The following is a 26,142-nucleotide window of genomic DNA, read 5'->3' on the forward strand; positions in this document are numbered from 1 at the left end:
TATCCCTGCTATTGTTGGTCTAGACGTGACCACCAATAGCAGATCGGGGGCGGGGGGGTTAACTTTCGTTTTCCCCGTCCTGCCCACCCACAATAGGACCGGCGCCGAAGATCCACTTACCGATCCGGGCGGGCGACGGAGGCTGCGGGTGACTGAGATCGGCGGGCAGCGATGACGTGCGGCTGGATCTGACTGAAGCCGATGAGTTGCCTAGCAACATCTGGAGGGTACAGTTTGAGACCATTATACAGTGGTCTCTAACTGTAGCCCTCCAGATGTTGCAAAACTACAACTCCCAGCATGCCCAGACAGCTGTTTGGGCATGCTGGGAGTTGTAGTTTTGCAACAGCTGGAGGGCTACAGTTTGAGACCACTATATAATGGTCCCTAAACTGTAGCCCTCCAGATCTTGCAAAACTACAACTCCTAGCATGCCTAAACAACTGTTTGCTGTCAGGGCATGCTGGAATTTGTAGTTTTGCAACAGCTGGAGGACCACAGTTTGGAGATCACCTTGCAGTGTTCTCTAAAATTGTAGCCCTCCAGATGTTGCAAAACTGCAAATCCCAGCATGTCCAAACGGCAATCGGCTGGCTGTCTCTGCATGCTGGGAGTTGTAGTTGCGTACCTCCAGCTATTGCATAACTACATCTCCCAGCATGCCCTTCGGCGATCAGTACATGCTGGGAGTTGTAGTTTTGCAACAGCTGGAGGCACACTGGTTGGAAAATACTGAGTTGGGTAACAGAACCTAACTGAAGGTTTTCCAACCAGTGTGTCTCCAGCTGTTGCAAAAGTACAACTCCCAGCATGCACGGTCTGTCAGTACATGCTGGGAGTTGTAGTTTTGAAACAGCTGAAGGTTTGCCCCCCATGTGAACATACAGGGTACATTCACACGGGCGGGCTTACAGTAAGTTTCCTGCTTCAAGTTTGAGCTGCAGCAAATTCTTCACCGCAGCGCGAACTCCTAGCGGGAAACTCACCGTAACACGCCAGTGCGAATGTACCCTAAAAACACTACACTACACTAACACAAAATAAAGGATAAAACACTACATATACACCCCCTTACACTGCCCCCCCCCCCCCCCCCCCCCAATAAAAATGAAAAACGTATTGCATGGCAGGGTTTCCAAAACGGAACCTCCAGCTGTTGCAAAACATCAACGCCCAGCATTTCCGGGCAGCCACTGACTGTCCAGGCATACTGGGAATTTAGCAACAGCTGGAGGCACCCTTTTTGGGAATCACTGGCGTAGAATACCCTTATGTCCACCCCTATGCAATCCCTAATTTAGTCCTCAAATGCGCATTGAGCTCTCACTTCGGAGCCCTGTCGTATTTCAAGGAAACAGTTTAGGGCCATATATGGGGTATCTCCGTACTCGGGAGAAATTGCACTACAAATTTTGGGGGCTTTTTCTCCTTTTACCCCTTATGAAAAGGAAAAATTGGGCTCTACACCAGCTTGTTAGTGTAAAAAAAAAAAAAAATTTACACTAACATGCTGGTGTTGCCCCATACTTTTTATTTTCACAAGCGTTAAAAGGAAAAAGACCCCCAAAATTTGTAACGCAATTTCTCCGGAGTACGGAAATACCCCATATATGGGCGTAAAATGCTCTGCGGGCGGACACACAAGGCTCAGAAGTGAGAGTGCACCATGTACATATGAGGCCTAAATTGGTGATTTGCACAGGGGTGGCCGATTTTACAGCGGTTCTGACATAAACACAAAAAAATAAATACCCACATGTGACCCAATTTTGGAAACTACACCCCTCACTGAATGTAACAAGGGGTACAGTGAGCATTTACGCACCACAGGGGTCTTGCAGATTTTTGGAACAGTGGTCCGTGAAAATAAAAAATTAAATTTTTCATTTGCACAGCCCACTGTTCCAAAGATCTGTCAAACGCCAGTGGGGTGTAAATACTCACTGCACCCCTTATTAAATTCTGTGAGGGGTGTAGTTTCCAAAATAGGGTCACATGTTGGGGGGGTCCACTGTTCTGGCACCACGGGGGGCTTTGTAAACGCACATGGTCCCTGACTTCCATTCCAAAAATGTTTTTCCCAAAAGCTCAATGGCGTTCCTTCTCTTCTGAGCATTGTAGTGCACCAGCAGAGCACTTGACGTCCACACTTGGGGTATTTCCATTCTCAGAAGAGATGGGGTTTCAAATTTTGGGGGGCATTTTGTCCTATTACCCCTTGTAAAAATTAAAAATTTGAGGTAAAACTAGCATTTAAGTGAAAAATAAAAATCATTTTCACATCCAACTTTAATGAAAAGTCGTCAAACACCTGTGGGGTGTTAAGGCTCACTGGACCCCTTGTTACGTGTCTTGAGGGGTGTAGTTTCCAAAATAGTATGCCATGTGTTTTTTTTATTTTTTATATATATTTTTTTTGCTGTTCTGGCATCATAGGGGCTTCCGAAATGTGACATGCCCCCCAAAAACCATTTCAGAAAAACTCTCTCTCCAAAATCCCACTGTCGCTCCTTCCCTTTTGAGCCCTCTACTGCGCCCGCCAAACACTTGACATATGAGGTATTTTCTTACTCCAGAGAAATTGGGTTACACATTTTAGGAAGATTTCTCTCCTTTTACCCCTTGTAAAAATTCAATAACTGGGTCTACAAGAACATGCCAGTGTAAAAAATTAAGATTTTGAATTTTCTCCTTCAATTTGCTGCTATTCCTGTGAAACACCTAAAGGGTTAACAAACCTTTTGAATGTCATTTTGAATACTTTGAGGGGTGCAGTTTTTATAATGGGGTCATTTGTGGGGTATTTCTAATAAGAAGGCCCTTCAAAACTGAACTGGTCCCTGAAAAATTTAGATTTTGAAAATTTCGTGAAAAATTTGTAAAATTGCTGCTGAACTTTGAAGCCCTCTGATGCCTTCCAAAAGTAAAAACATGTCAACTTTATGATGCAAATATAAAGTAGACATATTGTATATGTGAATCAATATATAATTTATTTGGAATATTAATTTTCCTTACAAGCAGAGAGCTTCAAAGTTAAAAAAAATTAAAAATTTTACATTTTTTTCATCAAATTTTGGAATTTTTCACCAAGAAATGATGCAAGTATCGACCAAATGTTACCACTAACATAAAGTAGGATAAAGTCCTGTATATTCACTGTACATTGAATCAAGTGGAAAGTGATAGTATAGTCCTAGTTCTTGGCAAGCAGCCTGACTGCTCCATGTTGTAGCATGTTTATGTGCCGTTATTCTTTGGTGCCTTTGTTTCTCCGCAGTGCTGCTGATCAGGAAAATATGGCTGGTTCCTGTACCCTTTTGGATAGGGAGGTAGTTCAGTTCATGGCATAAATACTGAAAGATTCTTTAGCATATGTTTTATTCCTTTGGTTGGTAGTTTACGTTAAAAGGGTTTACGTTAAGTTTGTTTGAGGTCTAGTTAGAACTATCTAGATTCTCTTGGGCTGTCTACTTCGAGCGTCATTCCATCCTTCCTGATAAAGCTTTGTCATGTTTGCACACCTACATGGATATTCTTGGTTATCCGTTCCTGACCTGAAAATCCTAAATGTCACCTGGTCTACAGGCAATCTGGCATGTATTGGGGCAGCCTGAATGAAGTCTAAGTCTGCCATTGAGGCAGAACAAGATCAGCAATGTTGGCTTAGTACTTTTTTTGTTTCCATGGGATATAAGCTTTGCTAGAGGTGACTAGTGTCAACCTACATACCATAAAAATCAGGAAAGCATTATGACTTGGATGAGTCACACACACGTCAGTGTACTTATCATATCACAGAAAACAATAATACATATATACAGTGGGGCAAAAAAGGCTTTAGTCAGCCACCAATTGTGCAAGTTCTCCCACTTTAAAAGATGAGAGGCCTGCAATTTTCATTATAGGTATACCTCAACTATGAGAGACATAATGAGAAAAAAAAAAAAAACATAAAATCACATTGAAGAATTTAGCAAATTATGGTGGAAAATGAGTATTTGGTCAATAACAAAAGTTCATCTCAATACTTTGTTATATACGCTTTGTTTTTCAATGGCAGAGGTCAAACGTTTTCTGTAAGTCTTCACAAGGTTTTCACACAGTTGCTGGTATTTTGGCTCATTCCTCCATGCAGATCTCCTCTAGAGCAGTGATTTTTTTTTTTTGGGGGGGGCGGGGGCGCGCGTGCGCTATCGCTGGGCAACACAGACTTTCAACTCCCTCCCAAAGGTTTTCTATGGGGTTGAGATCTGGAGACTGGCTAGGCCACTCCAGGACCTTGAAATGCTTCTTACGAAGCCACTCCTTCGTTGTCTGGGCGGTGTGTTTGGGATCATTGTTATGCTGAAAGACCCAGCCACGTTTCATCTTCAATGCCCTTGCTGATGGAAGATTTTCACTCAAAATCTCACACTACATGGCCCTATTCATTCTTTCCTTTACATGTGTCAGTCGTCCTGGTCCCTTAAGCAGGAAAACAGCCCTAAAGCATGATGTTTCCACCCCCATGCTTCAGAGTAGGTATGGTGTTCTTTGGATGCAACTCAGCATTCTTTCTCTTCCGAAACATGACGAGTTGAGTTTTTACCAAAAAATTCTACTTTGGTTTAATCTGACCATATACCATTCTCCCAATCCTCTTCTGGGTCATCCAAATGCTTTCTAGCAAACATAAGACGTGTCAAGACATGTGCTGGCTTAAGCAGGGGGACACGTCTGGCACTGCATGATTTGAGTCCCTGGCGGCGTAGTATGTTACTGATGGTAGCCTTTGTTACTTTGGTCCCAGCTCTCTGCAGGTCATTACTATGTCCCCCCGTGTGGTTCTGGGATTTTTGCTCACCATTCTTATAATTTTGACACCAAGAGGTGAGCTCTTGCGTGGAGCCCCAGATCGATGGAGATTATCAGTGATCTTGTATGTCTTCCATTTTCTAATAATTGCTCCCACAGTTGATTTCTTCACTCCAAGCTGCCTGCCTATTTCAGATTAATTTCAGATTCAGTCTTCCCAGCCTGGTGCAGGTCTACAATTTTGTTTCTTGTGTCCTTCAACAGCTTCTTTGTCATAGTGGAGTTTGGAGTGTGACTGTTTGAACTTGTTATCGGTATAAAAGACACCTGTTCACAACCTCAAACAGGTGCCATTAATACAGGTAATGAGTGGAGGACAGAGGACTCTTAAAGGGGTACTCTGGCGCTTGGACATCTTATCCCCTATCCAAAGGATAGGGGATAAGATGCCTGATCGCGGGGGACCCCCGTGATCTTGCACGCAGCACCCCAGTTAAAATCAGTTCCCGGAGCATGTTCGCTCCGGGTCTGATTACCGGCGACCACGGGGCCGGCGGCGTGGGATGTCACTCCTCCGCCCCCGTGTGACTTCACGCTCCACCCTTTAATGCAAGCCTATGGGAGGGGGCGTGACAGCTCCGGGAGCTGATTTTAACTGGGGTGCTGCCTGCAAGATCACGGGGGGTCCCCAGCGGCGGGACCCCCACGATCAGGCATCTTATCCCCTATCCTTTGGATCCACGGTCAGCGGCGTCATCAAGTCAAAGCAAAGTGAACATGTGACCAACATACGGGGCACGTGATGTGAAATCAATAGTGTGTGTGTGTCTCTCTAAGGCTGACTCTAAGGATAAACTGTTAGCAGTAGTATAAAGGGTTTATAGAAATGGTGCCAATTCAATCTGATCGTTAAGTCCCAAAACTCCTGCTACTTCAAGTTTAAGAATCCAATAGGCTTCCTTACGTAAGAAAATGGTATGCCGATCGCCACCTCTTGGGGGCGACTTAACCCTCTATAGGCCGGCAAATTTTAGGAGTCGCCTGCATGGGTTTCCTTTACATGGGCAATCTGGGAGCATCTTCTCCCATCCTGATTGACCGAACACATTATGGAAAACTGACATGGAGGGGCTGAATCGTCTTGCCCATGTAAAAGAAACCGCAGGGGCATAAGATGACCTATACAAGGTAAGTAGTACGGCAAGTAATCAAATCCCGTACGTAATGGGCCCCTCAGTTGTATCTTCTTGGTGGATACATGTTGGGGGCAGAAGGAGCATGTTCCACATGAAAAATTCCCCTTGTGTGTAGTGTTAGCCAACCACATCCGCTTGCTGGAATATCCTGGTTCGAGTGCCCGTTTTCTTGTGTATTGCCCAAAGTATGATTCTTTCTATAAGTAACCAAAGGAGGATTAATGGTGACTTCTCTCAGATCGGGATCCGATTCCAGGATAAACCAGTGTCTGTGGATAGTGTTGGCTATAGCACTCTTCATATTAGAATTGGCCAGAGGAGAAGAAATAAATCTTTGTTTTTTTTCATCATGTTTTGATTTCGGGCGTAGCAGGTCAGAAACTGGGGGAGGGCGTATTAGAAATCTTATGTGAGTTCCCATACTTGCATGTAGTTCCGGATGCCGGGCAAGTGAATTTTTCATGCATTTAGCCCTGTATTGGGGAAGCGGGGCTGGACTGACTTCCCCCTTTATTTTTATAACGCCGGTGTGGGGTGCAAACTGATGGGAGAACCGGAAGCAGACTTCAAAGTTGACAGCAGCATCTAAAGGCACCTGTTAACCATCCCTGGTGGTGTAGTGGGGTCCTGCAGTGCAATCTCGGAGGAGCAATCCACTGTGGAGGTAGCTGGAGGGATTACCTCTGCATTAATGGCTGCCCCCGTGGATCTGCGTTTGAGCCTGCCTTGAGCATGTTCAACCGAATGAACACAGATCAGTGGTGTTCAGTAGAACTGCATTGATCTGTATGAGGAATCTAATGATTCCTCCTAATAAAGTGTATTTAAAAAAAATGAAATAAAATAAAAACACCCATTAAACCCCTTCCATATTAAAAGTTCATATCACCCCCCCCCCCCCCCTTTCCATATGTAAACATAATAAAAATAAAAAATATTTGGTATTGGCGTGTGCTTAATTGCCCGAACTATTAAAATATAAAATGATATATCCTGTACGGTCATAGTATATCTGGAGAGGGGGCAGAGGAGGGCGACAAAGATAATAAATATTATGGGAGGATTATAGGACCAAGACAGGTTATCAAGCTTGGGGTTATAGTTTAGAGAAAAGACGTCTTGGGGGATCTGATCACAATGTACAAATATATAAGTGGACAATATAGAGATCTTTCTAGTGATCTTTATATTCTGAGGCCGATAACCATGACAAGGGGGCATCCTCTACGTCTAAAGGAAAGAAGGTTTCACCATCACAGACAGATTCTTTACTGTAAGAGCAGTGAGACTATGGAATTCTCTGCCAAATGATGTTGTGATGTCTGACTCGGTAAACAAGTTCAAGGGGGGCCTGGATGTTTTTCTGGAAAAATATATTACAGGTTATGGATTCTAGATTTATGGAGACAGAACATTGATCAAAGGATTTATCAGATTGTCTTATTGGAGTCAGGAAGGAATTTTTCCTCTGTCAGCCACATGTTGGGGGGTCGCCTTCCCCTGGATCAACACAGTAGGGATTTAGGTTGAACTGGTTGAACTCTTGTGTTTTTCAGTTTTTTTTTACCTTACAAACTATGAAATGTAGGACGATCAACCTTACCATGGCCATGTGAAAGTGGTCTTATACCTAATATAGTTTATTTATACACATGATCCAGGCATAACTCATTGCTCTACTTTTTAACCTCACCTTATTAGATCTATTGTGCAGATCAGAGAATTAAGTCTACAAATCACTTAACGTCTTAATGTCACTTTTTTTTTCTAGTTCACGACCTCCTTTTCTGGAGAGATGTGAAGAAGTCTGGAATGGTTTTTGGAGGGACCATGGTTCTGCTCTTGTCACTCGCAGCCTTCAGCATCATTAGTGTTATTTCCTATCTGATCTTAGCGCTGCTCCTCGTCACCATAAGCTTCCGCATCTATAAGTCTGTCATGCAAGCCGTCCAGAAGTCTGACGAGGGGCATCCTTTCAAGTAAGAGACTTGTTTCATGTTTTTATACATTTGTCATTGTAGTAATGCCTTTTAATGTAAACTTACACTGAAAAAATAATCCACAGCAAATATACAAAGATTGTGTTGCAGACTTTATCTTCATTGGTATCAATGGCAACGCCACAATATACATGGACATGCTGCTGATTTTCATTTTCACACAGAAAATGTACAGCAAGCTAGTGTAGTGCCTAGGCCTCCAAACGGTGAACCCCCAGCTGTTGCAAAACTACAACTCCCAGAATGCCCGGTCAGCTGTTTACTATTTAAAGGAAAGTGTGGGTGAACAGGATGACCATTTTCCTTTTAACCCCTTAAAGACTAAGGACTTATATTTACGTCCTCCACCGGCTCTCGCGTCATATCGAGTCGGTCCCGGTGGCCATCAACGGCCGGGACCCACGGCTAATACAGGACATCAGTGATCGCGGTGATGCCCTGTATTAATCCTTCAGACCCAGCGATCAAAGCTGACCGCCGCATCTGAAGCGAAGGTGAAGGTATCCCGGCTGCTCAGTCGGGCTATTTGGGACCGCCGCAATGAAATCGCGGCGTCCCGAACAGCTTACAGGACACCGGGAGGGACCCTACCTACCTACCTGAGATCCAGGCAGGAGCAGTCAAGCGCCGATAACACTGATCACAGCCGTGTTCATACACACCAGTGATCTGTGTAAAAGATCAGTGTGTGCAGTGTTATAGGTCCCTATGGGAGCTATAACACTGCAAAAAAAAGTGTTAAAGATCATTTACCCCCTTCCCTAACAAAAGTTTGAATCACCCCCCTTTTCCCATAAAAAAAAATAAAAGTGTAAATAAAAATAAACATGTGGTATCGCCGCGTGTGTAAATGTCCGAACTATAAAAATATATTAATTAAACAGCACGGTCAATGGCGTATGCGCAAAAAAACTCCAAAGTCGCATATTTTTGGTCACTTTTTATACCATTAAAAAAAAAGGAATAAAAAGTGATCAAAAAGTCCAAAACAAAGATGGTACCGATAAAAACTTCAGATCACGGCGCAAAAAAATGAGCCCTCATACTGCCCCATACACAGAAAAATAAGTTATAGTGGTCAGAATAGGACATTTTTAAACGTATACATTTTCCTGCTTGTCGTTATGATTTTTTCCAGAAGTATGACAAAATTTAACCTATATAAGTAGGGTACAATTTTAACCGTATGGACCTACAGAATAGTAAGGTGTCATTTTTACCGAAATATGCACTGCGTAGAAACGGAAGCCCCCAAAAGTTACAAAAGGGCGTTTTTTCTTCGATTTTGTCGCACAATGATTTTTTTTTCCCCGTTTCGCTGTGGATTTATGGGTAAAATGACTAATATCACTGCAAAGTAGACTTGGTGATGCAAAAAATAAGCCAAAATATGAATTTTTTGGTGGAAAATTGAAAGGGTTAGGATTTTTAAAAGGTAAGGAGGAAAAAACCAAAATGCGAAAACTGAAAAACCCTGAGTCCTTAAGGGGTTAAAGAGTACCTATCATGAATTAAACTGTCCCTAATCCCCCCCCCCCCCCCCATCTGTCCCTGACTCTACCTGACACTAACCCTGCACTTATTTTATTTTTTTTATAAACCCCCTTTGTACCTCTTCTCTGCAGTGCGTGTGGAGGGGGACATGGCCTGCTCTTCCTCCTCCTCCTCTATGCATGCATCAGCACAGCCAGCAGCTCCTGAGTCTCCTCCTCAGTTTACTAAGCATATGTCTTACAGAGAGGAGAGAGATCAGAGCTGCTGCTGCTGGAGCCTGATGACCTCTGCTGTGCTTGCTTGTCAGTCCGGCTGCACTGAGATTTCAGACTCCTGCTATGACGGCATGAGTCCCAAATCTATGAGAAACAGACATGTAGGGAGACCTCTAGTGGTCATATTTTAGAGTGAAAAATATATTTAATAACATGCAATTAGAAAGTTGTTAGGGAGACATTAATGAACAATATATTGAACTTTTTTTGATGATAGGTACTTTTTAAGCATGCTGGGAGTTCACTGTTTTGAAGATCAGTGCTCGTGTGTGTTTTTACCCCAATAGCCAGTGTAAACCCCAATGCTAAGGGTATATTCACATGTACTAGATTTGGTGCAGATTTTCTGCTGCAGAATTTTTTTATTTTTTGGCTGATTTGTCAGCATGAAATCTGCAGCAAACATATACATATGTGAACAAACACCCTCAAACTGTATTTTTTGTATTCAGAGGTTTATTATTGCGTCTATCTATATTCTATTCCATTCCTGGTTACTCTATGTAGGTGTGGCAGAATAAAACCTTGACGTTTTGTTGTTTGGACAGAGTATCAGAACATGTGACCACTTGTGAGATTTGATTTTACTATGATATAGCCGAGGTGTGTGACTTTGTAAATACAATGTGTTACTACTGATCCTAAATCCTTTCTTGGGAGAAATGCAGATGAAGTTTTCACAGAATTCTGCAGCAGAAAATCCTGCACCATTTCCTTTAAAAAAAAAAATAAATCAATGTAAAATGTTTGTCTGCAGAACTTGGAGCACGTGTGTGGGACACCCTTAGCAGTTACATTGGATTTCCCACACACATGCTCCAAGTTGTGCATGCAGTTTTATGCTTCGCCAGCGAGCCTGCCTCCAGCTCGCAATTCAGTGCTGATAGAAGCCGATCGTCAGGGACCGGATGCCGGACTGCAGGTATGTATATTAGTCAGAGACCCCACATCGGTCACTATAACCCGGTGGATTGAGTTTAGTGTGGGTGAACGGGATGACCTTTTGTAAGTCAATAGGGAAAATCCACAAAGCTACAAATAATCCTCAACAGAAATCAATATGCTGTGGGTTTAAACATCTGCAATACGGGATATCTGTACAGAATTGCTGCAGAATCCGAGCTACATGCGGCTTGTTTTTCGTTGATCTATTCTTTCGCATAGCGTGCACCTGTTCTTACTCCTGTAGTTCTGAGCTGTATTACTATTTCTTTGGTCAGCTGCTTCATATGGTAGAACTAACTGCAGTACCCGGTAGGGGATATCAGCCCTTCCTTTTTAGATCTGTGAACTTCTGCTTTCAGTTTGTGTTTTTCATATATGGAGATCAGCAGGAATTGCCCAAGGGTGCGGCCAGTCACCTCACGTGCCCAATACACAGGCTGTCTATCAAATGCAGAAGTAGGGGGCAAGATGCCATAGGGGATGGAGATGCTGGGCGCATGAAGTGGTCGGCCCAGCCCTGCTCATTTGTATATATGATAAAATAAACATTGCAGAAATCTGCTCATCTAAAGAAGCTTATAGGCCCCAGCCAGCACAATGTGAAATCATCTGTAAGGCTCAAGGCACTCCATTACGTTCAGTCTTCTGACCATGCACATACATTTGTATGCCAATACCCATAACTTGGTGGCCTCTCTACAATGGCAGCTCTACTGGCCTCCATTATCTTCTGCAGACAGCAGCGCATGCTCTCCGCCAGCTCTGTGGTGAAGCTCCGCTCCCAGGCATTGTTGACATTTGGGTTAGAATTTATATCAAACAATTTAAGTGGAAGTAAAACGCATCATTGCACATGCATTACTGTAGATATGGATTTCGTCTTTGTAGAAGGGATTTTTTGCCAGAAGATTTACACTTAGTCCTCTGGTGTGGTTTTCCTCGGTCAATGAGCGATTGGTTGCCGGAGGCCCTGGTGGCCCTGTTCCTGTAGTGCTGAAGTATGGTCATGGGAACACAGGTACTGAGGCGGGTTATCCAGGTACCGGAGACAATAAGAAATGTATACAAAGTCTTAGATAGTTTGGCATTTTTTAGCCAGTTCTGATGCACTTCTACCAAGTGTTGAAAAATCTCCTTCTCTAGAGAAAACCGTCCCAGTGACCAGTTTGATCCTGCTGGAACCCTTAGCAATCGGCTGATATTACTGGGGACCACTGTGGGCGGCCGCTATACATACATTTTGTGCTCGCCAGTCCCCACCGCCGCTGTCTATGGTAACGTTGCTTCCGGTCTCCGATGCACTCCCCTTCTAGGTGCTGGGGTCTAATAACCCAGATGGCCTTTCTCCCTTCGGTCACAATGCTGCTTAGCCAATCACTGGCCTCAGTGGTGTCCTCCCTCAGCCAGTCATTGGCTAAGCAGCATTGTGACAGAAGCAGAAAGGAGCGTGGCTAAGACCAGAGCCTGTCATCACAGTGCTCTCTGCTGACACCTCTGTCCTTGTCAGGAACTGTCCAGAGCAGTATATGTTTGCTATGGACATTTGCTCCTGCTCTGGACAGTCCCTGACATGGACAGAGGTGTCAGCAGAGAGCACTGTGATCAGACAGAAAAGAACTCCACTTCCTCTGTAGTATACATCAGCTGATAAGTACTGGAAGGATTAAGATTTTTTAATAGAAGTAACTTACCAATCTGTTTAACTTTCTGGCACCAGTTGGTTTAAAAATAAAAAACACAACGGAGTACCCCTTTAAAGGGGTCAACTGGCAGGATTTTTTATTTTTTTATTTTTTTCTATAGATGCTCAGGACAAATAAAAATACAAAGCTACATAAATTCCACCCCTCCAATGATTGGCTGAGCAGCACTCTGATTTATTTGGCCCAGTCTCGGCTGTGCTCTTCTTCCTATTTTTGGAGCCCATTACATTAAAGTTCTGCCCAGCCAATGACTAGCTGAGGTGGGACACCCCTGTGGCCAGTGATTGGTAATCTGACTCAGTGTTTCCGAACCAGGGTGCCTCCAGCTGTTGCAAAACTACAACTCCCATCATGCCCGGACAGCCTTTGGCTGTCCGGGCATGCTGGGAGTTGTAGTTTTGCAACAGCTGGAGGCACCCTGGTTGGGAAACACTGCTCTGACTTATTGGACCTCAGTGCACAGTAGAGGAAAGCACTGATGACTGGGAGCAGTGTTACTGGAGGCAGCGGGGGAGTGTGAAAGGTATGTACAGCTTTGTTTTGTTTTGTTTCCTGCCAGATAACCCCTTTAGGGTACGTTCACACCTACAGGATCCTGCGCAGATTTGATGCGCAGGATTTGTAACTGCAGATGAGAAGCTGTGCTCAGTCATTTAGTTTACATTGAAATCTGCAGCAGAAAATCCTGGGCACCAAATCTGTGAACGTACCCATAATGTGTAGGGCCAGCTTAACCCTTTGTAGCATTTCAGACGTATTTTATAACTGTGATAAATCCCCACCTAAAACCTGTAGCTGCATTTGGTAGCCCATGCTTTCTGATCAGAAATTGGAACCAGTCTACTGCTTGATTTTACAGGGCTCTGCTGGAAAAGGATATCACTTTGTCCTCTGAAAGCCTTCAGAAGAAAGCAAATGCTTCCCTTGGTCATGTCAACCGTGCCCTGAAGTACATTGTGAGACTCTTCCTTGTGGAGGACCTTGTAGATTCTCTCAAGGTAATAGACAAATCTTTTACCACCTGCAATAGCAATGGGATTGATGGGATTGTCTAAGTGCTCTACCGCTACAATGTGCAACGGTTTGCATTAAAATAAAACATTTGTAATCTTATGCATGCAAAAATATGTTGTATACTGAGGATTGGGATTTAGGTGCTCCATATAGAAACACTTAAGTGGCCACTGTCAGAAACAAAAACTTTTGATATGTTGTAAAGCATGTATAACCAATAGGCTTTACAATTGCTTTCATTAGAACATTTTCAGTATTTCATACTAAAAAAGCCAGTCAAACTGCGCCCCCCCTGCCTGCTTGGACACATACTAGTCCTGCTGTGTCCATGCATCATGGACACACTTCCTTGATTGACAGCTGTGAGTGCAGGGCTCACAGCTGGAGGAAAAATCCTCCCACTGTCAGCTTGTGTCCCGCTACTCTCAGTGAGGACAAGCTGGGAGTTATAGTTTTGCTAATGCTCGGGGAGATGTGAGCAGACAGCATACTGAGGGAGGGGGCGGAGACCTTCAGTGAGGCCACACCCCCTCCCTTTGAGAGGAATTCAGACTAGGGAGCTAAATTAAGTGTAATAAAATAAAGGTGCTAGACACATAAAAATTAGATGATGTGGTCAGGATTAGGTACTGAGTGATATATATATAAAAAAAAAAAGTTTTTTGTTGTTGGATCTGACGGGTGCGCTTTAAGTAGCTTTTCACATTTCTCCTACCAGTTTGCCCTTCTCATGTGGCTGATGACCTACGTTGGGGCTGTGTTTAATGGGATCACACTTCTGATTCTTGGTAAGAAGCCGTTCTCTAAGCTTCCTGTGTACCTAAAGATAGACTTTAGTGATTCATTGTGCCCTCTTCTGTTCCTTTAGGTGTCCTGATCACATTCACTGCTCCGGTCGTCTATGAGAAATACAAGGTATGTTAAAGGGACCAATGTGGAGATTTATAGAGCTGTTCCCGTCATTTTTTTTTTTTTGCTGTAAAAAGGTGCACTGTTGCGCAATTTTTGGTATTTGTGCAATTTTTTTGTGCCTTTTTGCTTTATATGCCATTTTAACATAAATGACTGAGAAGCAGAATTCCATTTTGACTTAGGCAGTGGAAGATATTTACTATATGCCTCTTTTTAACTTAAGTGCATCAGTTGGCGCATATCATTCAAAAAATGCGCAAATATAGACCTGGGTGGAGGCAACATTTTGAAAACTTCACCAGAACCCTTGAATAGTTTAGTCCATTGTTATACTGCTCTAATTACATAAGATTAGGTGTTATAACTGTGTGTCATGTTTGGTTATGTCCTCTTTAAAATACAGTGGTCCCTCAAGTTACATTATTAATTGGTTCCAGGACGACCATTGTATGTTGAAACCATCATATGTTGAGACCATAACTCTATGGAAACCTGGTAATTGGTTCTAAAGGCACCAAAATGTCATCCAAAAATAGGAAAAAGTGAGGATTAAAGAAAAATAAGTAGATAACTAATATAGATAAAGCAAATCCTTATATATAAAAGTAAGAAAGATCTGCTGGGAGCTGTAATCACGGTCTATGTCAGTGTTTCCCAAGCATGGAGCCTTAAACTGTTGCAAAACTACAACTCCCAGCATGCTGGGAGTTGTAGTTTTGCACCAGCTGGGGGCCCCCTGCTTGGGAAACACTGGTCTATGTAGAGGACAGGAGCTTCTTCGGGGTCCTGTACAGTACAGGCAATGTCCTAAAAAAGTAACATGGAGTCGCCATCACCTGGTGTCCAAAGGAGCAGGTAACCCTGGTACAGGTAAAGTGTACAGAACATGTAATACTTCCCTGTACTGTAGGGGGCGCTACTAGTCAGTGCATACGCTTCAGTAATACAGGTGTTTTACCAGCGAAATGCCCATTCTGATTGGTCGGTTCTTCCGGCCATTGACACGTTTCACAGATCTGGACTGTCCGTACATTGTATGTTGAGTCTGGTTTCAATTTACAATGGTCCAGAAAAGACCATTGTATGTCAAAACTATTGTATGTTGACGCCATTGTAAGTTGGGGGATCACTGTATAGTATATTTTTATTTTGCTAATTTTTTTTTCCTTTTCATTGAACTTTTTTTTAATTTATTTATTTTTTTGCATAAATGTACAGTTGTACATGTTTTAAATGTAATATTTTTTTTTCTTTTAAAATATACTTCATGGATAAATGTCCATATTTAAACCCGACCATTATTTATTTCCCCCACACTCTTCCATTTACAACTTTAAACAGATGGCGTGTATCCATGTTTAAATTATTTAACCAATTTAATGTACCAAATCTCATTTCTCTCATGTACAATTCTGCCTTTTTGCTATTGAACAGTTTTTCTTTAATACTGTATCTCCACCTGCCCACAGCTCTTAGAATTGTTTTATAATTTTTCATTTAAAAGAAAATACAAACCCTTTTCTGAAATTTTTCAGTCATTCCAAGTTGGCATTTCTCTTTTTGTTCTGTAAATAGCACAATGTGCCTAAAGTATTTAACCCATTAACAATGAAAAATTTGGTTACTTTAGATTGTGGTGTCTTAGAAAATTAGCAGTATGATTTTTGGCTTGTGCCACACCACCATTTATTTAAGGTCAAAATTGGCTTAATAACTCTCACAAAGCTGAGTATACGGGATTTCATAAGACAAACTGCTTTTGGCGGCTTCCAGTGCGTTCTAAGGTAATGAAAAAAAAAAAGACGCAATATTTATAAAGCCTTTTTGATGAATAAGGTGCACGGCAGTCAAAAATAACGCAAAAAAACGACATAAAAAAGAGCCTAATTTAGTAAGGGTTCTACAAAATGTTGTATCCAGGGTATGTGTATTTCGAAGACGAGCTTCCCCAACCTCAGATGTCCCTATATTAGCCCAAATGGCGAACTGCTGCAAACAGTGTCTTACCTCTGAGGACTTTCACAGTCAGGGATACACAAAATACTTCCCATCATTTTAAAGAGTGTTTGTTTGTTTTTTTAGGCAAAAAAAAAAGTGCATCATTTACTGTAATTCAGTTTAAGGATAAATGCAAACAAGACAGATTTGCTGCCAATTTTGTGCACAGAATTTTTTTTGCAACAAATCCGCAGAGTAGATGTGATGGACCAGCACTACAGAATGTCAATTAATGTTGTGGGTTTAGAAAAAAAAATAAATTTAATCCATTTTGTACATTTACCTAGTAAATAGACATTACTTAAGGCTTCATAGTGCTGCTAGGCATAAATAGGGAGTTTATCAAGACCGGCGCTCATTTACTGGTCTTGACAAGGGGTGCCCTGTCACACTATCCAGACTGGAGCGTCCGGAGTCCTATTTGGTGGTTTCATCCCTGTGATCAGACACCGATCTAATGTCTTCTAATTTTGCAGAGTGATTTTAATGTTCCCTCATTTCGGTTTCTGGCAGGTACAGATTGATCACTATGTGTCTCTGGTGCACAGTCAAGTGAAATCTATAACTGAAAAGTAAGTTCACTTTTATTAATTTGATTTAAATCTTAACATTGCAACAAGATAGTTATGTACAAAGAACAAAAACTGGGGAAAACGTTCAGATTGTAAGACTCCTGGCGAAAGGTCCCACCTCTGTAGAGCTTGTAATGCAACGGGCCCATGTTTGCATGTTATTTATTTGCAGCAAAAGTATGGTATATTGAATCGTGACCTAGGTTTTACAAAACCTGTTCACAATCTGGAAATCTGCATAATTTGCAGGGCACATTCCATGGTGCTAGTCCTAGACCAGTGTTTCCCAACCAGTGTGCCTCCAGCTGTTGCAAAACTACATCTCCCAGCATGCCTGGACAGCCTTCGGCTGTCCAGGCATGCTGGGAGATGTCGTTTTGCAACAGCTGGGGGCACACTGGTTGGGAAAAAGTGTCCTAGACCAGGGGTCTGCAACCTTTAAGACAAAAAGAGCCACTTGGACCCATTTCCGAAGAGGAGAAAAAAAACTGGGAGCCGCAAAACCATTGCAACATTTAAAACAAATATAACACTGTATATATTGTTTCTTACCTTAATGCTATATATACAGGATCGTGCAGTCAGCTGTCAATTTGAAGAAAAAAAGGACTTTCACTTAACAATGTAAAATATATTTTTGGGGTGGGCTTTTTTGGGGCCCAGGCTGGGGTGGGCTTTTTTGGGGCCCAGGCCTGGGGTGGGCTGGGGAGAGGGGTTAATGCACTGGGGAGAGGGGTTAACGCTACCGCTGCCATGGGGTGAGGGGTAACATAACCGCTCACCCCATGGCAGTGGCAGCGTTAACCTCTCACCCCGCGGCAGCGATAACTCTGCCGCTGCCATGGGGTGAGGTGTTAAGTTACCCCTCATTCCATGGCAGCGGTAGCGTTACCCCCTCACCCCGCGGCAGCATTAAAGCATTACTTAACATACTCGCCAGCTCCTCGCGTGGCGTCTTCCTCTCCCGGCGGCGCTCCACAACTGAGGCGCAGGCCGGCGACGTCACTGTCATGTGACGTTACATTGTCACATGACAGTAAGGATCCGCGCGGCCCCGGAAGAAGAGACTCCGCTCCGATGGCACCAGGGCAGGTAAGTAAACCGACGGCGGCTCACAGGCTCAGATCATTCCTGGACACTGCATTGTCCCGGAATGAGGGTGACCGGGACAGACTCGCGGAGCCGCGGCAAAGGAGTAAAAGAGCTGTGGGTTGCAGACCCCTGTCCTAGACCAACAACTTTCAATTTTCTATTTAAAGATTTTTATTTCAGTGTAGCCTTTCTTAACCCCTTAAAGGGGTACTCCACTGGAAAACTTTTTTTTTTTTTTTTAATCAACTGATGCCAGAAAGTTACAGATTTGTAAATTACTTCTATTTAAAAATCTTAACCCTTCCAGTACATATCAGCTGCTGTATGCTCCACAGGAAGTGCTTTTCTTTTTGAATTTCCTTTGCCTTACCACAGTGCTCTCTGCTGACACCTCTGTCCATTTTGGGAACTCTCCAGAGTAGGAGCAAATCCCCATAACAAACCTGTCCATTTTTTTGGAACTATCCAGAGCAGGAGAGATGTGTCAGCAGAGAGCACTGTGGTCAGACAGAAAGGAAATTCAAAAAGAAAAGAACTTCCCTCTGTAGTATACAGCAGCTGAGTACTGGAAGGATTAAGATTTTTAAATACAAGTAATTTACAAATCTGTAACTTTCTGGCATCAATGTTTTCCATTGCTGTTGAAGCAGCTTGCTTTTTATTACATCAGTCAGTGTTTTTGGGCAGGAGTCTGAGAATGGCACATCACTTGACATGGCAAGGTTTGTCCACTCTTGGAAAAGTGCACTAAATCTGTCAGATTGTGAGGACATCTCCTGTACACAGTCCTCTTCAGATCACCTCACAGATGTTCAATTAGATTAAAGGGGTACTCCGCCCCTAGACATCGTATCCCCTATCCAAAGGATAGGGGATAAGATGTCTGATCGAGGGGGTCCTGCAGCTGGGAGCCCCCCTCAATCTCTGTGCAGCACCCGGCATTTGTTTGGAATACTGGGTTGCGACGGTGGGGGTTGTCATAATGGCCACGCCCCCTCAATGCAAGTCTATAGATTTGCATTGAGGGGGCATGGCAGTGATGACACAACCCCCGCCGCCTACTCCAAGCATTCAGAACAAAATGTTCCGAAAGCTGGGGCAGCGAAGTACCCCCTGCGATCAGACATCTTATCCACTATCCTTTGGCAGAGTACCCCTTTAACCCTTTAAGGACTCAGGGTTTTTCCGTTTTTGCACTTTCGTTTTTTTCCTCCTTACCTTTTAAAAATCATAACCCTTTCAATTTTCCACCTAAAAATCCATATTATGGCTTATTTTTTGCGTCGCCAATTCTACTTTGCAGTGGCATTAGTCATTTTACCCAAAAATGCACGGCGAAACGGAAAAAAAAATCATTGTGCGACAAAATCTAAAAAAAAACGCCATTTTGTAACTTTTGGGGGCTTCCGTTTCTACACAGTGCATATTTCGGTAAAAATGACACCTTATCATTATTCTGTAGGTCCATACGGTTAAAATGATACCCTACTTATATAGGTTTGATTTTGTCGTACTTCTGGAAAAAATCATAACTTCATGCAGGAAAATTTATACGTTTAAAAATGTCATCTTCTGACCCCTATAACTTTTTTATTTTTCCATGTACGGGGCGGTATGAGGGCTCATTTTTTGTGCCGTAATCTGAAGTTTTTATCGGTATGATTTTTGTTTTGATCACTTTTTATTCATTTTTTAATGTTATAAAAAGTGACCAAAATACGCTTTTTTGGACTTTGGAATTTTTTTGCGCGTACGCCATTGACCTTACGGCTTAATTAATGATATATTATAGTTCGGACATTTACGCACGCGGCGATACCACATATGTTTATTATTTTTTTTTTTTTGACACTGTTTTATTTTTTTTTTATGGGAAAAGGGGGGTGATTCAAACTTTTATTAGGGAAGGGGTTAAATGACCTTTATTAACACTTTTTTTTTTACATTTTTTTTGCAGTGTTATAGGTCCCATAGGGACCTATAACACTGCACACACTGATCTCTCATCCTGATCACAGGCGTGTATTAACACGCCTGTGATCAGCATTATCGGCGCTTGACTGCTCCTGCCTGGATCTCAGGCACGGAGCAGTCATTCGTCGATCGGACATCGAGGAGGCAGGTAAGAGCCCTCCCGGTGTCCGATCAGCTGTTCGGGACGCCGCGATTTCACCGCGGCGGTCCCGAACAGCCCGACTGAGCAGCCGGGATACTTTCAGTTTCACTTTAGAAGCGGCGGTCAGCTTTGACCGCCGCTTCTAAAGGGTTAATACCGCACATCGCCGCGATCGGCGATGTGTGGTATTAGCCGCGGGTCCCGGCCGTTGATTAGCGCCGGGACCGACGCGATATGATGCGGGATCGCGGCGCGATCCCGCTTCATATCGCGGGAGCCGGCGCAGGACGTAAATATACGTCCTGCGTCGTTAAGGGGTTAAAGGGGTATTACAAGCAAAAACTTTTTTATATATATCAACTGGCTCCAGAAAGTTAAACAGATTTGTAAATTACTTCTATTAAAAAATCTTAATCCTTTCAGTACTTATGAGCTGCTGAAGTTAAGGTTGTTCTTTTCTGTCTAAGTGCTCTCTGATGACATGTGTCTCGGGAAATGCCCAGTTTAGAAGCAAAGCCCCATAGCAAACCTCTTCTAAACTGGGTGTTTCCCGAGACAGGTGTCATCAGAGAGCACTTAGACAGAAAAGAACAACCTTAAGTGCTCTCTGATAACACCTGTCTCGGGAAACGCCCAGTTTAGAAGAGGTTTGCTATGGGAATTTGCTTCTAAACTGGGCATTTCCCCAGACACATGTCATCAGAGAGCACTTAGACAGAAAAGAACAACCTTAACTTCAGAAGCTCATAAGTACTGAAAGGATTAAGATTTTTTAATAGAAGTAATTTACAAATCTGTTTAACTTTCTGGAGCCAGTTGATATATATTAAAAAGTTTTTGCCTGGAATACCCCTATAAGTTTACTGTTTACAATCCCCATAGGCTTGTGCATGTTATAGTCATTACCTATTTCACATTACTCAATTACCATTATTAATAAATTTTGGTCTATGAAATATTTCAGCTCATTTGTGCTTTAGATCTTACAATCTTACGTTTTTTTTCATTTTTTTTTTTTCTCCCCTTGTAGGATTCAGGCAAAGCTTCCAGCAGCACTGAAGAAGAAAACCGAGTGAAGAGTCAACATTTTTTTGGGGTGGGTGGGCCGGGAGGGTCTTACAGTATACACACTGGCTACATATCTCATTACTAATCAGTAATTTGGCTGCCTTTCTATAGCTCACAGGAACCTTTTGTATGCATGTATTTCATGTATACCTGCGTGTACATGGTTCCTCTCTAGTAAGAAGAGAGCGTCTGTCAGCATTGTCATGGATTGTAAAAAAAAATCCTACATCCTAGAGTTGCTTCGGGATCTAGCAAACACATAACAAATTCCTGCATCTTACACATTGACCTCTGTCCTTGACCTCTGTCCTTGACCTCTGTCCTTGACCTCTGTCCTTGACCTCTGTCCTTGACCTCTGTCCTTGACCTCTGTCCTTGACCTCTGTCCTTGACCTCTGTCCTTGACCTCTGTCCTTGACCTCTGTCCTATCTGCCTCTCACACGACCCCTACATAATTTGTCCCCATTCTTAATTTTTTGAGCTGGCCATGAATTTTAGATAAATGTGGGCCAAACCCACCTACCTTCTAATACACGTGGATTGTTTCCCAGCAGATGATATCCAGGGAGAGAACAATCAGGCAGGTTGATGTGAACTGCCTGATCCTTGTGATCTTGAGGATAGAAGGCACCTCTAGAGGCTTGTACCTGCCATCTAATGTGTATGGCCAGCTTTATTCTAATATAGTCATGTAATTGTGCACCTCCTATGTTCATGCTCACTAGAGATGAGCAAACTTACAGTAAATTCGATTCGTCATGAACTTCTCGGCTCGGCAGTTGATGACTTTTCCTGCATAAATTAGTTCAGCTTTCAGGTGCTCCGGTGGGCTGGAAAAGGTGGATACAGTCCTAGGGAAGAGTCTCCTAGGACTGTATCCACCTTTTCCAGCCCACCGGAGCACCTGAAGGCTGAACTAATTTACGCAGGATAAGTCATCAACTGCCGAGCCGAGAAGTTCGTGACGAATCGAATTTACTGTAAGTTCGCTCATCTCTAATGCTCACGTTTGTGGCAGGGTTTCCCAACCAGGGCGCCTCCAGCTGTTACAAAACTACAACTCCCAGCATGCCCAGACAGCCGTTGGCTGTCCGGGCATGCTGGGAGTTGTAGTTTTGCAACAGCTGGAGGCACCCTGGTTGGGAAACACTGGTTTGTGGCTTATATTTTCCTCCTTTCTTACATTTTCATGATCTTTAAATGTTCCTGATCCTTATTAAAACTATTTATTGTTAGGCCTCAATGTTAATTCCCACACCCTGAACCTGTCCTTTCTGCCCCCCTTCAGCATACACAGTGTGCCCCTCTCGCACCCCTCACCCTTTCGAAAGTCTTCTCTTGTCTGTTTCTAACCAGCTCCTCAGTTCGATCACTGTTCTGTTCCAGATATTGCCACATTAACCAATATATTGGAGTTTCTTACACTGCAACCAAGTTTTATTATTTAATAATGCAGAATTTAATTTATATTTAATGTCTATACTGAAGATTAAGTGTAGAAATGTGTTAAGTGGCATAACTAAAACAAAAATGTTATGGAGAGTTGCTTATGTTTTTTGGCAATGTTAAGGATTCTAAGGTGTCCCTCTCTGCCACCCTGTGCTTGTTTTGTACCTTTTGCCCTCCTTGGCAGCAGGAGAGATGGAACATTCCCTATGCTGTAAAGAACAATGTAATGTGGTCCCTCGATGAGAGATTGATGTACACACAGTCCACAATAACCAAACAATATTAGTAGTATATTGTTCCATACTCACACTGCACTCCAGGACTGATCCACTCAAGATGCTGGAGCAGGTTCTTAACTTAAAAAAATATACATAAAAATATGTAGAAACTCCACTTTCAAATTCTCACAAATTATAAAAAACATTTTAGTTTTTATCAGCCGAAGACTGTCCACATCCTGAAAAGATTGTAGTTTTGCAACAGCTGGAGGCACCCTGGTTGGGAAACACTGGCTTAGGAGCTTACTGCAAACCTAATAGGGGTCAGTTTTCACAGTAGGGTGGAGTTCGGACACGGGCAAGTGGATTTTCTTTTGATATAGCCACCCCATACATGCCAGTTTATAGATTCCACTGTAAGGGTAAGGTCACTTGCGTATTTTGTTACCCATGGACTTCAGTGGGTAGGCAAATGTACAGCAGCAAAATGTGGCATGTGACCCCACCCTAAGGGGTACATAAAAGAGTACCTATCATGAACTCATCTGTCCCTAATTCCTCCCCTTCCATCTTTCCCTGACTCTACCTGACTCTCTATTCCTCCTTTTTTTTTTTTTTTTTTCTAAAACCCCTTTTCCGACCTTTTTCAATCCCTTATTAATTGCTCATTTTGCTGCCCTCTGTGAGAGAGGAAGGGGGAGTGGCCCAGCAGGCATGACGTCAGTTGAAGCCTGGCTGGGCTCACTTCCGCCCTCTTTCTGCCGCCTGCTGCTGGGCTCACTTCCGCCCTTCTTGTGACGCCTGCTTTTAATCCGGACCCTGCTTGTAATCCGGTTAGCGGGGGATGCTGTTAGCCATGTGATCCTGCTACTGTGCTTATAATCACTGGGGGGGGGGGGCGGCTGCTGACAGGCTCTGTGGGCTTGCCTGCCATGCATTGACAGGCAGGGAGCTGCGCTGTGCTTTTGTGTCCCGGCTGCACTAAGAGTTCGGACTCATGCTGCCAGGCCGGTATGAGTCCAAAATCACTGAGCCAGGACATTTTCTGGTCAGTTTTTCAAAGTAAAAAAATATATATATATATATAAAGATACATTTTTGTTAATCACCTGGTATTAGAAAGTTGTTTCTAATACATTAACAAAATATATAAAGTGGTTTTTTTTGGGGGTTTTTTTTGGTGACGTGTACATATGTTCCTGTAGATTTTCTGCAGCTGATTTTGCTACCCATTGAAGTGAACAAAATCAGCAGCAGAAAATCTGCACATGTGAACCAAGTGTTTCCCTAGTGGTTTGTTTTGCGTGCTTCTGTGGGATTCCTCTGTATGGAACAACTCTGCAGACTGCACAATCCCATAGCTAAAAAAAATATTGGCATACCAACCCAAATGGTTATTAAAAGCGCATTGTAAACAGTCTAATGCAGTAAGCTCCTATGCACCTTCTGGGGGTGGTCACATTAGCCAGCATGTTGTCACTATAGTTGTAAGAGCTCCAAATCTTCTACATAGACAAAGATAGAATAAGAAATAAGTTGGTGCAGAATTTTGAAACAAAAAAATAATAAAAAGGTTGTTCCATGATAGACACTTGTCACCTATTCACCAGTTGTGAGCACGGGGGAGGGGGGGGGGGACTGCTGTCTGCTGTTTGAATGCAGTCGGCCAATGGGACCCCCAATGATCAGTGTCTATCGTAGGATGGGCATTCACTTTTAGGGGTTTAATTTAACGTGATAAACCAGCCTTGGGATTTTAGTTGATAAATAAGTATTTTTAGACTTTAGCACAACAGTGGAACACGGCACGGAGAGTCGGGGGTTAGGGGAATTTGTCCAAAAATCTGTGCAGCATTACAATGGTTAAGTCACACAGTCAAACAAAAATCAGCTTTATTCACACCATACAGGTACTAGACACTTATTTGTAAGGGAATTGGGTGACAGACCAGATCCAGTATAAGTCTCCGTGGAGTGAGATCCACTGTGGTGTTGAGGTCAACCAGGCTGGACTTAGATCAGTGTTTCCCAGCCAGTGTGCCTCCAGCTGTTGCAAAACTACAACTCCCAGCATGCCCGGAAAGCCGTTGGCTGTCCGGGCATGCTGGGAGTTGTAGTTTTGCAACAGCTGGAGGCACACTGGTTGGGAAACACTGACTTAGACGGCGCATTTGTTCTCTAGCAGGGTGGGTTGTATTCTTAATGTGATTTGTGTTGCACTGAGCTTCTAACTATTCACTGTGTGTCACTCTATAATGTTGTTTTAAGAGAATTGCTTTATTGTTACTTTTAGACTGGAGAAGGGAGCAAGCTGATGAAGTATTCACTAGTAAGCCTGTAAAGTAGCTTGTTGTTGCAGGAAGAAGAGTGTTTCGTTTTTATTTTGGGGATTGTCTGAAATAAAAATTAATTACTTTTAAATTTTTTTTTTTTTTTTAAGTTTCTGTGGAACAAAATTCTATATATATTGCAAATACATGTGGTATTAAAAAGAGTAGGACATCAACAGAGTTTTACTCGTTCTTTAGCACTTTTTCCTTATTTCTTCAATTCAAGCTGTAAAGTGTTGCGGACATGTAGGCATGCAAAGTGCTGCTGCGTTGTGGATCCTCCACCATACCGCTGGATAATGTTAAGACTGTGGGTTCCATATTATGGATCCATACCACGTGGCTCTTTAATGGGGGCTTGGCATGGACTGATGCGACATGTTTCACGTGCATGTGCCGGTGGCGACATAGGTCCAATTGTGTTTGTTTTCTACAGCATGGTAAAACAATTGTTTCCTTGCAGCTCCTGCAAAAGTGCATGAGTCTAATTCAGTGTTTCCCAACCAGGGTGCCTCCAGCTGTTGCAAAAGTACAACTTCCAGCATGCTCAGACAGCCTTTGGCTGTCCAGGCATGCTGGGAGTTGTAGTTTTGTAACAGCTGAAGGCACCCTAGTTGGGAAACACTGGTCTAATGTCTCAACTACTATTTTGACCTTTTTAAAGAGTTATTCCAGACTTCATTCCTGCTTCTGGTATGAAAGTGTGTTAATGATTATGTATATATGTGTGTGTGTGTATATAGATAGATAGATATCCAGGGATGTGGAATTCCTATCGCCCGACGCCCGGGACATGCAGTTTCGGGCGCAGGGCAGGTGAATTTTTCTGGCCCTTAGCCCGGCTTCGGGCAAGCAGGGCCGGTGTGAGGTGAAAAATTCTAACCCGTGAAAAAATCGAACCGCCCCTCCCCTTCACCCTCCGAAGTGGGGAGGAGCGAGGGCAGAGCGGGGAGGAGCAAGGG

At 43.1% G+C, this 26,142-nt stretch overlaps 1 protein-coding gene and 1 long non-coding RNA gene across 4 annotated transcripts in view; one reads left to right on the top strand and one right to left on the bottom strand.

Moving 5' to 3' along the window:
• LOC130276939 (reticulon-3-like) overlaps positions 1-21,543 on the top strand; it is a 53,543-nt gene extending 32,000 nt beyond the window's left edge. For all 3 annotated transcript variants that reach the window (XM_056526982.1, XM_056526981.1, XM_056526980.1), the window contains exons 4-9: positions 7,765-7,972; positions 13,270-13,408; positions 14,143-14,212; positions 14,293-14,339; positions 16,848-16,906; positions 21,145-21,543. In XM_056526982.1, the coding sequence (XP_056382957.1) occupies positions 7,765-7,972; positions 13,270-13,408; positions 14,143-14,212; positions 14,293-14,339; positions 16,848-16,906; positions 21,145-21,190 (569 nt within the window). In that variant the 3' untranslated portion in view covers positions 21,191-21,543. The remainder of the gene's footprint in view (positions 1-7,764; positions 7,973-13,269; positions 13,409-14,142; positions 14,213-14,292; positions 14,340-16,847; positions 16,907-21,144) is intronic.
• A 959-nt stretch (positions 21,544-22,502) lies between these two features.
• Positions 22,503-25,606, bottom strand: LOC130277737 (uncharacterized). The gene is made up of 2 exons (XR_008845556.1): positions 23,480-25,606; positions 22,503-23,305 (listed from the first exon to the last, which is right to left on the bottom strand). It is a non-coding gene; the product is annotated as an uncharacterized LOC130277737 (long non-coding RNA).
• Between the last annotated feature and the right edge of the window lie 536 nt (positions 25,607-26,142).

The sequence above is a fragment of the Hyla sarda genome, chromosome 6 (genome assembly GCF_029499605.1).
Source record: "Hyla sarda isolate aHylSar1 chromosome 6, aHylSar1.hap1, whole genome shotgun sequence".
NCBI lineage: Eukaryota > Metazoa > Chordata > Amphibia > Anura > Hylidae > Hyla > Hyla sarda.